The sequence below is a fragment of the Mastomys coucha genome, unplaced genomic scaffold, assembly GCF_008632895.1.
Source record: "Mastomys coucha isolate ucsf_1 unplaced genomic scaffold, UCSF_Mcou_1 pScaffold20, whole genome shotgun sequence".
Lineage (NCBI taxonomy): Eukaryota > Metazoa > Chordata > Mammalia > Rodentia > Muridae > Mastomys > Mastomys coucha.
Window position 1 is genome coordinate 17,324,864 of NW_022196903.1, and position 11,561 is coordinate 17,336,424.

The 11,561-nt window shown below is 40.4% G+C and overlaps 1 protein-coding gene across 2 annotated transcripts in view; it reads left to right on the forward strand.

Moving 5' to 3' along the window:
- The first annotated feature begins 401 nt into the window (after nt 1-401).
- The window catches only part of Cped1 (cadherin like and PC-esterase domain containing 1), a 267,796-nt gene continuing 256,636 nt past the window's right edge, over nt 402-11,561 (forward strand). For both annotated transcript variants that reach the window (XM_031381259.1, XM_031381258.1), the window contains exon 1: nt 402-1,548. In XM_031381259.1, coding sequence (XP_031237119.1) covers nt 1,300-1,548 — 249 coding nt within the window. In that variant the 5' untranslated portion in view covers nt 402-1,299. The remainder of the gene's footprint in view (nt 1,549-11,561) is intronic.

The following is an 11,561-nucleotide window of genomic DNA, read 5'->3' on the forward strand; positions in this document are numbered from 1 at the left end:
AGAGGGGACTTTTAGTAACACGGAATGTTTCCTACTCTGTGGTCCAGACTGTCCTGATGACTCTCTTGTCCTCTTAAACGTGACCGCAATTCCCTGGAGTGATAAAACTCCCAGTTAACTCAGAGTCGGCCTTCAGCTCCTCCTCGACCTTTAGCATCTATTGACTAGAAGCCGTTTGTTATTCTGTATTAGGAAAATGCAGTGACACAGAAGATCAGAGAGCAAGTATGTTTTTAATTCTGTGAGTCTGGATAGGTAGCCACGTTCCAAGTTAGGTTATGGGTGCCTAGCTGCTGTTCCCATGCACAGTAGTAGCCTATCCTTTGCTGGTCCAGAACTTAAATCGCTGCTCGGACAGCCCCCAAGGCCAGAAAAGCCCTAGCTTAGCTCCGCCCCGCTCGGCCTGGGTGGCAGCGATGGCCCGGGTCCTCCGGCTCTCGGCCCTGTGTGCAGCTGGCACGCGCGTGTCTCCGCGTGTCTGCGCGTGTGTGTCCGTGCGTGAGAGTGAGATGAAGTGGAGTCCTGTGCCTGGGTGTTTCCTTCCAAGTGATTTTGATCAACAATCCATTAGGGGATCATGAAAAAAAAAAAAATCTGGCTAAAAGGATGAAAACTGAGTAAGTACACAGAACTTTGAACTTGAAACAGAATGAGACCAAACGCGAGCAAAGCCCTGACAGAAACCACATACATCCAAACTGCTATCCTCTTTTTTTTATGTTAAAAGCCTGAACGCTAGCAGCAAAGAGGCAATTTAAAACTGAACGAAAGGAAGCAGTTCTGCAACATAAAAGGTTGAGAGCGGGATGGCTTTAAAACCGGAGGGAAAATGAGAAACTGCTAGGACAACCTGGCCGGCGCCCAGCTGTGCAACAGGCACTTCGCGTTAAATCCGCTGCGTCTTCTGGCTGGTTTCTGCCTCCAGACCCGCTTTACGGTGCTTTCTTTTTGCCACAAAAGAGGAGACAAGCTGAACCCCTGACTTTAAGAATGTTGTGGAAGACATGACCGGAAGGAACTCTTGGCAGCTGGGGATGCATTCGGATGATTTCTTACAACTATTTTTATTTTGACATCTTTAAAAAAGAAAAAAGCAGGTCAGTCACTTCTTACTGTCCTTCACTTAAGGGCTATTAACTACCTCTGACCACTGGGTCCTATGAATTTTTGGCATGAACCTTCGGAAACTTCTCAAGTGGAGATGGGGCGAACTTGATTGGAATTGTGTAAAGAGAAGACAGATGTGTGTTTTCTTCATACTGACAACGTGGCCAGGGGCCAAGTGAACCTGGACTGGTCATGGTCTGTCGACCTGGGTTCCTTTGTCGCCGGCGATTTTGCCCCCGACCTTTCCTGGTGGGTTTGGTGGTGGCGATCTGTCTCTTTTACCAGACCCTGACTCTCCGAGGGACTAAGAAGATTGCAGCAGACATCTCTGGGACTGTCCCCCACACACCCTCTCAAACTCAAGCTAGCAGATGTGAGGAAGGATACTCGTGGGACAAACGATGCTTCCTTCTCTCTGCGAATGCCCAGGAAATCAGGAAGGTAAGTCTGAGTTTAAACCGGGCGCCTGCGGTCGGCCTCTCTCTCCTTTCTGCAAAACTAAAATTAACTTTCATGTGGTCCGAAAGGGAGCCAGAGTGTAAACAGTCCAGAGTGACCGGGTGACTGGGAGATGTATTACATAAGCTGCAAAACTTCCTAAACCTACTTAAAGAGTTCTGCCCCTTTATGTTCCGGAGTCTTCCTTCATTCCAGTGAAAGAAAGTACCTTCTAAAATGTTAGAAGTCTATGGCAGCCGAAGATTTATACATCAGAAGCAAAAGCCAGTTTTAAAATCTGAAAAAAAAAATCCTGTATTTCTTTCTTAAAATCATGAGTATGAATGGTAAGAGTCCCAAATTCAAGGATTCCTCCAGAATTCCATCTCAAGACCCATGAACTTGGTTCTGAGTTGGTGACTATGTTTCTAAACTAATATATTCATTTCTGAAGAGTTTAAAAGAATATAGTATTATAGGTTTCTTCAGAATAATTGACATGCTGTTTAGTTGATAATGGAGTTAGGAGAACACTAGTCCCATACTGGGTCCATACCTGACTCTAATCACTCAGGGGTTGGAGGCAGGAAAATTACGTCAAGCTTCAGTTCAGCCTGCTTTACATGAATAGTTCTGGGCCATGTTAAGTAGTGAGGCATTTTTTTTTAGTGTGCTTTTATGGTTGGTATGGTGGACTACCTATAATCCTGCACTAGAAAGGCAGAGACCAGGGAAGGGATTCAAAGCCAGTCTGGCTAAGTACATTGTAAGCCTGATTCCAGCCTGAGCTACATTAGACACTGTTTCATACAAAATAAAGGAAGGAAGGAAGGAAGGAAGGAAAACAAAGAATTGGAAAAAAGATATCATTCTGTATTAATACTGGGGTGGAATAGTTGCACTAATTTTACTTGTAAATTATAGGGAACAACACAAATCCAGGAAACATAAAATGTCTGTTTTAATACTGCACTCTGTTCATGCCTGCCAGTCAAATGCAGGCTGTTCACTGTCAAGTATAAAGAAGAAAACTAAAAGAGGTGAAAAACATACTATTTGGGAAGTTTCGATGGAAAACCCACCAAATTGGGTGGCGCTGGAAGTCTTTATTATACCTTTGGGCCCTGCTGGAGGTGGCTTTTATCTATGTAGACTCGGGAGTTTCTGAGCCCGCTTCATAGTACTTGGAGCAGAATTTTATCTTGGGTGGCAGCATGGTTGCTATTGTCAGTACCAATACCTCCCGGACACCGTGGTGTTTTATAAACTCTTGTTTATTTCCTCCCATGCTCATAACCCAGGTAGGTAGATAAGTATGTAGGAAGTGGGTAGGGTCGCTGCTAAACACAAGTTGTCTGTCACAGAAGGATGCTCAAGCGGCCCACATGGCTAGCAGGATGCCCTGCTGCATCCCATAGAAATCAGTCTGCTTGGTTCCTACCACAATATACGCTCTAAATAAAAACAAACTTGACACTGACCTAATCATTTCTGAAGCCACAACTTGAAGAACCCACACCAAGTCACAGTGGATTAAGATGATGGCCATTTGAAGACTGCCACGGGTGTGTGTTCATTTGTTAGCAAAAATATGAAGCTGGTGTTGACTTGTGGACAGAGAATGATGACAGACGACAAGAGCAGGGCCATAGTTAAAGGAAGCTTCATTTCATGTTATGAGTCAATCTCTAGATGCTATGAAATCACTGAAGAATATACTTTTGGCTAATTTATACAACTATAACTTTTCTTATTGTTATTTTTCTTGAACTTTTTGAATTTATGACAGATGTCGCTGAATTTCAAAGCTACTTTTCCTTCGTTTTAAAGCTGCCTTTTGGTGGTTTGTAATATTGATGCCCTTTAGAAATAGATGAGGTACATTTTTCTTTAAATACTTAAATGTTTTCTAGGAAATTTAGATGGAAATGTTTTATTAATTAACTTTTAGTTTCCTTTAACTTCCTTACTAGGCATTTCCTGAGTCCTGCCTTGTTTGTAACTTAGGCATATGTTAACTGTTATTTGTAGACCGTCACAGAAAATTCCACTTCAGTTTCAGAACTCTTGCTCCTTGGAAAACATCTGAAACTTATTGGCTGGTGGTGTTAAAAAAAAAACAAAAAACATTCAATCTAGAATTTTCTTCAACCAAAAGAATGCCAAACACCAAACACATGATGATTTTGGCTTCCAAGTGATTCACAGTATTAAATGTAAAAACACAAGCAAGATTCTAAAATCAAAATGATAGTTCAGTTGCTACAAAAATGGTATTTCCAAACATTTGCTCTGAACCTCTGGTTTTAATGTATGTAACCCACTGCCGCCAGCAAGGAAGGTGGAAAGATGTTGTCATGCAGACTTTATTCAAAAATCAGAAACAAATAAATCCTACACATCACATAGCTTCCAAAAGAAATCAAGTGATAATCACCTGCAATGATTAAATATTCTTTCAGATATCTAACATGGAGAGACAAACCAATCTATTATGAATGCTAGATAGGTCATTTAAAAAACAACCACTAAAAGTCACTAATGAAATAAATAACCAGTAAGACACTGTCCAGGTGGGTGGTCCTCAAGACCTACAAGAGGCTTTCGGATAGGATATCTTATAGGTTTGTTTTTATCTGTACGTTTTGAAATTTGTAATTACTTTTACTCATAGATCAAATTACTCAACTTAGTCGAACCCCTCATTTTTTTTCTCTTTTACCATAAATTCTTTTTAAAGATGCTTAGAAGCACTGGACTTGATTGTCTATATTTTAAAAACAAAGTGTGTTTGGTTATTTGAAAGATCTCTAAACACCAGAAATTTCATGCAAACTCTTGTGTGTAGGTGTCTCTACAGATCTCTGTGGGAAAATAATTGATTTTGATCAAATATTCAGAACTAAATACACACCAAGACCACTGGAAGTGCCTAACAAACTGCATGCTTCAATGTTTAATTAACTGTGTATATAAATTTGTCTGGATTCCTGTGTATATAAATTTGAGTATATAATTTTGGTGTGGATCAGTAAACCTAAAATGGAAAAAAAAAAAACTTAATTGTCCAAATGAGAATGTTAAAACAAACAAGAAAATAACTTCATGTGAAAATAGAGATGTCTTTGGTGTAAACACTGAGAGTAGCAGATAACAGAATATTTCTCTAATCACAGTTGTTGGTCATTGATGAATTAGTAGCAAGGGTTTCCTGGCCTTCTGGGCTGCAACTCCTTCTCAGAAGAGACCCTTCATACTTTACCCACCCAGTAACAGAGGATCCTATAGTCAGAAATATTTGAAGACAGTAACTTTGCCTTCCACACCTTTCCCATTGGGACTCGATTCAGCATTAAAACTGTTCCCAGTGCCAGTGAGATCACAGGATTCTCTCTGCCAACTTTCCACGAGGAATCCCGCTCCCTCTTTCTGGCCAAATTTAATTCCTTTTTCCATTTGTCCATTCCAGTGTGCCTTGCTAAGCAGATGCAATATTGTCATTTCTTCTGAATTTTTCTCTCTGCACTGGATGTTTGAATATTTTTTAATAATCTGCTATGTCTTAAACCTATCCCAACTTAAATATAAAAGAGTTATGTTGTCTTCACTGAGGTAGGCTCCTCTGTAGATCTATCTATTTTCATGGAAGCTAATGCCTTGGCATTGCATAATACCAAAACCATTAAATTATAAACAGACACAATGAGTAAGATCTCCTTAGCCCATGCTCCTCTATTGGAAACACAGCTATTTGGGGACTGGGTTTAGACTTGTGAGAACCATGTGTTTCTGATTATCTCCTGTTGAGACTACACAATGAGAACTACTATTCCTTCAACTGCTGCTGGATTGTTGGCAGTTTCAAGTCTTCCTCACTCTCCCCATGGTTTCAAGGACTGGTCTATGCAACTTTTATTAATGCCCCCCACCCAATTGCCAGGATCCAACATAGCCCAATGTAAACAAGCAAATGTCCTCATTAAACATATTCCAATCCTTTTTATTTGAATGTGTAAAAATACTCAACATACCTAGCATTTGAAAATGTCTTGATGATTGTTTGTTTAGTCCAAGTTTGTAGCATCAGGAAGTTAGATGAACTCTTATGTGCTGACAATTTATTGGAAAACACAGTCTCAGGAATACCAAAGTGGAGACAAAACAAGAGAAAGAGGGATGGATTGAAAAGTCAGTGGCACTGGTCAGTGGTGGCACACGCCTTTAATCCTAGCACTTGGGAGGCAGAGACAAGCAGATTTCTGAGTTCAAGGCCAGCCTGGTCTGCCACGCACACTTTGCGTGAAGGCAGTATCTGAGGCGTAAACTTCAAGGAAAGTCAGTCTCCTGCCTCCGCATTGTTGCCTGGCACCCCAAACTCAGAAGTGGCCCAGATATGTCCTCGTACTAGTGTGCTAGGAACTCACCAAGATATCATTTTCTTACAGCTAACAAGAGAAAATTCAGACATTGCTTTCTGACCCTCACCAATGTTTCCAACTATCCTAGTTTAATGTTTTAAGTACTAGAGAGTAATTGAAAGGTTTCTCTCACTCTAAGACATTAGCTGAAAGTGTTAGGTCAAGATTCTCCTCTGCCTGCCTCCAGCAAGAACCAGAGAATTAGCATAAGAATACCTCAACAGAGAGGGTTCCACCCCTCTTCCTCCTGCTTCACACCTAGCTACCAGACCCTAGTGACCTTGGTGTGTGGGGGTCGTTTTGCCTACGTGACTTCAGTCTAGCACTAGGACTGGGGGAAGAAGGACTTGGACTCGCATGCAGGACTAGCACTAGAACTTAGATGGGCTAAGACTCAGATTCATGTATCTCTCACAGTCCCCCGGGCCCAGAGCACTTGGGCCCGGGGGATACAGCACCAGTTCAGAAGAGATAGCTGCTACTTTAGACCCAGTATGTTTCAGATAGCCTCAGAGGTACTTCAACTGTTGCCAGATTTTTTATTTCTCTTTTGCAATGATTGTAAAAGCCTCATGTCATTTTTAAAAGAAATACATTCAGATTTTACACCACTCGTGTGTAGTCTGTTTGTCAAAGCCGAATCCCGTGCCCACCTGGCCAGAATCCCTACCCCCGCAAGAAACCCCGTCCATGACACTGGTCTACAGAGTGAGTTCCAGGACAGTCAGGGCTACACAGAGAAACCCTGTCTGGAAAAAAAAACAAAAAAACAAAAAAACAAAAAAGAAGAAAGAAAGAAAGAAAGAAAGAAAGAAAGAAAGAAAGAAAGAAAGAAAGAAAGAAAGGAAGGAAGGAAGGAAGAAAGGAAGAAAGAAAGAAAGAAAGAAAGAAAGAAAGAAAGAAAGAAAGAAAGAAAGAAAGAAAGGAATGAAGGAAGGAAAAAAAGAAAAAGAAAAGTCAGTGGCACTTTCTGGGGTCATGTCCAGAGAAGCTGTCTTCAGCTACTGAATCTCTGACATTAGAGACTAGAGGAGACCAACTATTTTTTTCTCCTGCCTTTCATTGGTTGGTATCCATCCAAAATTACTAGATTCTCAAGGCACACATTAGTGGTAGTTAAGACCTACGTAGGTGTCATTTTGCCAGTGCAAAGTAGTTCGAAATGGCTCCTTCTTTTAAATAAATAATGTAAGAGTTACAGTTGGTGGCAGTAAGAATTCTCTGTCTGTCTGTCTGTCTGTCTGTCTGTCTAGTGTGTGTGTGTGTGTGTGTGTGTGTGTGTGTGTGTGTGTGTGTGTGGTGTGTATGGGGGGTGTGGATGTCATGGGGTGGGTACAAGGAAAACAGTCTTGTCTGATAGCCACAGTAATGGTGTGAGGAGCACCCACCAGCAAGCAGATGAAGCACAGCAATCTCATGACAATTGTTACAGCAGAGGTAGTCATTTCACTGTCTTAACACCTACTGAACACATCTCCATGGCTCTACCTCTCAGAAATTGATTTTTCTTTCTTTAATAATAATAAAAAAAATTGCAATTGTCTCCTGGAGAACCCTACTCTTAGACTGGAAAATATCTCTTCACTTTCTCTTTTTCTTTCTCTCCTTGATCCCTTTGCAACATTTATTTATCCATTTTTATTCAATGTGTAGATATTTATTGATACTAACAAGGCAATGAGCATGATACTGGTGACACAGAAATAGAAACTATTGTGAGACAGAGTAAGTAAGTATAGTGCCAGACAGCTGATAAATTCTATTCTTTAGAAGTAATGAGAGGAACCAAGAAGGAACTGGAGAAGATCTTTTTAAAGGTGCAGCAAACAAACTTCGATCATCAATAGGAGGAGAGGACCTTGGCCCTGTGAAGGTTCTGTGCCCCAGTGTAGGGGAATGCCAGGGCCAATAAGTGGGAGAGGGTGGGATGGCAGGAATGGGGAGGGGGGAGGCAACAGGGTTTGTTTTTGTTGTTTTTGTTTGTTTCTTTGTTTTTCGGAGGGGAAACTGGGAATGGAGAAATTTACATGTAAATAAAGAAAATATCTAATAAAAAAAAAGGGCAGTGAACATAAAAACCTACATATGCATATGAAAGACACTAGATAGCTTAATAAACTGTTATGGTACATGTCCTAGCATGAATATGAGCACATACATAAGTGTGTGTGTGTTTGTGTATGCATGCCGAAAAATCTAATAAGGTCTAGATGTTGAAGCTGTGCACATAATAAGCTGTCTGAATTCCTAAGGTATAGGGCAATCCCTACAGAATGCAAAGGTGACCATGCATTGATTTATGAAAAAGTATTCCAGAAAACAAGTTACAAAATGAACTGAGGCAAAGCAGAACTAAAGAGAGACCAGTTAGAAGGTGGAAGACCAGAAGCATCTCCTTTGCCATATCTTGTCTTCTTTGATCATTTGTAAGCACTTCTTTGTTCATGTTCAGTCTCCTGCAGGATTGGCTCCACGATACTCTATTATAAAATTTGTAAGAAGTTTCAGATGTGTCCATTGGTTCAATAAACATGCTTGTAAGTATAACACAGCAACAAGCTTCTTGTCACATGACACTCTACCTAACATTCTTGCTCTTTCTCTTGTTTCCTTCACAGACACTATAGCTGCTTCTCTTATGAGTACTCCCTTGTCACCTCCACCCATTCTAGCCTTTGAATTTGGTCCTCTCTGCTGAAATTTCTCTCCTGGTTACCCCTGACAATCAATAATTGTATACCTTCACCTTCATCCTTCTTCTAGAAGCATCTTTCATTACTAAAGAAACCATCTTCAAACTTTCCTCCCTAACTGAGCAGGACAGTAGACATATCTTATGACCCCTGAATAACTGATCGTTTCTTTTCAAGGTTTGCTCATGTCCCTTCTTCTGATGATGGAAGTGGGCATCTCCAGCTGTCATCCCTTGGCATCTGTCTTGTTTTATTCCTTCCCTTGATGAACAAATATGTTACTCATCAACTACATCTTCCATTCTCTGATATGTTTTCTAGAGTGGTAAAAATGTCTATAAACATTTAAATATGATGAAACCAACAATTCCTTGACCTTCCTGCTTTATGAATAAGATCTGACTTCCCCCTCCGGTCTTCTGTTTATATTAATGTATGGTTTGAAACCATGGGATTACTTTGTTCTTTCTTGCTTTTTGCCACTCTAAATTTAGTGATCTGGCTCCTGACCAGATTTAGGCTGGTCACTCAACCACAAGCCGTCTCCAAATTGGAGTGTCTGCATCATTCATTGTGTTTCTTTCTTTTTCTGTGTTTTAATCCTTTCAAAAATAATATATGTTGGTAAAAAATATATATTCACATATGCTATAAAATGTCTACTCTGAACCATTTAAGTATATACATATTTTGAGCCATTAATTTTAAACCTGTCTATTGATTCCTGAGCTGTTGCCAGTCCCTTAGCATCTAACCACACTTCTATTTCCTCTGTGTAGTTCATACATCAACTTTAGGCATACTGCACCTTTTCTAGATATAACTTGTGATTTTTCTCTGAGACCATAAGAGATATTTAGCCCTTTATATGAAATACTTTAGTAAATGTGGCCTTAATACTAGCTATTTATACCAAGTGCAAAATATAAGGTGGAATTTTTTTAACCTCACCTCCAAAAATTTCAGATTCAAGTTAATAAGATTGCTAAGATAATAAGTTATTGAAGTCCTAAACTGTACTTCAGCCCAGAATGGCCTAGTATACCTTTCTGCTATTGTTGGAATTCTCCCTGTCCATCAAGCTCCTAAACCCAGCCTATAACTTTATTTTTCAATCTTCCCTCTGTCCAAAGTCTCTTCCAAGTGGTAAGCCCCAGTCAAGATCTCTAGAAAGAAATCCTCACGATCTCTTAAAGCTGTCTTAAGCCCATGAAGCTTCATTTTCATCATTCCAGCCCTTATTATTATAAGTAGATGTTTTCCCAACTTCCTTTTTCATTATAGTTATTCATGAGCGATATTAGAATGTTACAACTTAAAGTAAGTTAGGTAATATTGGTTTCAATGCTTTTTTTCCCATAAAGGAAGAAAATGAGGTTCACGAAATGAGGCCTCAAGTTGAGAGTAGAGACCGGAATGGACTGAGACGTGTTTCCTTTCTGTCTCTGTTCTACTTCATAGCCTGTTATCATCCATTAGTGCTATAAGGTTGAATTATGGACTGTCCTCTCCAAGACATATTGAAGTCCAAAGCCCTTGTCTCAGAGTGTGACTTCATATGGAAGTAAATTTGTGACAGATGTAATTAGTCAAGATAAGGTCACACTGGAGCAGAGTAGGTCATTAATGCAATGTAAGTAAAGTTCTTATATGAAAAATGCTGTGAAAAGCTGACGGTAGAGATGTACCCAAAGCTTCACACCCAGGAGCATCAAAGATGAGCAGCAGCATCTAGTACAGGAGTTCCACCTTGGGGTTCAGAGACAGTGTGGCTCCATGAACACTTTGATTCCAGGCCTTTCACCTGCATAATTATGAGATAGCAAGTGTCTTTGGTTTTAAGCCACTCAGATTATGGTACTGTGTCATGCAATCTTAGGAGACGAGGGGAACTGAGGAAGCAGAATGCCATAGTATCCAAAAATCTCTGGAGTTAAATTAATACCATTTGCTAGATTGTTCCTTTGGGTGCACTTCATGACTTCTCTGGGAGTTAGTTTCCCTCCCTGAGAGTGAATACATTAGCACTTCCTTCCTAAGGTGAACAAGGAGCTCCAGAGATAAGTCATGTGAAACCTTTGAAACATTTGCCAGACATGACAGACTCAGCTCCATCATGGCTATTAATTGTCCCTAATATTTTTCCTCACACAAGTAGGTAAGCAACTGCTGTTGCACTGAACATCAACTCCCCAACCTCTACAAGACTCTCTTTTCACAGTGAAATGGAATTCTAGAATCAAACCCAAAAATGGAGAGGTCAAAGGTGGATCTGCTTCTCTGTAGGTAAAGCTTGAACTGTTACCTGATATATTTTAAAGCACAGTATATTATGATTGACGCTAGCTTGTAGCTGAGGACTTGGAGAAGTGAGCTGAGTAAGGAGCAGTGGTAAGTGTAAGGTTTGGGACCTCAAGTAAATACACAGGGATGCCAATTTGTTAGTTTATTAACTTTCTCTACGAGGAAAATAAACTGCTTACAGTCAGAGATTCCTTAATTTGTTTCATGCTACATCTCCTGTGCTCACGACTTACCTGGAATGCAGTGGGCATTGTCTGAGTAAAGAAGTGTGGAATGGAGCTGACAGTCAGTGCAGTCCAACTCTAAGGCAATGCCAGGAAATGACAAGACCTCTTTCCTTTGCTCTCTAAGGAGTCCCAGCTTTCTCCTTCCTGATCCAGAATCCCCTGTATCCTGTATGCTTTCCCATGCTCTCTCTTGGACTTCCCAGCAATCTGCTACGCCACATTTGCTCCGTGACTTATCAAAATCTTTTTGGTTACTTTGCCCATTTTTGTCTCATTGGTAACGTGTATGAACAATTTCATATATATAAATTTTTTTTGAAAGGGAATGTTTTTGTTGCAGGTGATTGGGTCCTAGCCAGGTGCCTCCAGATTCC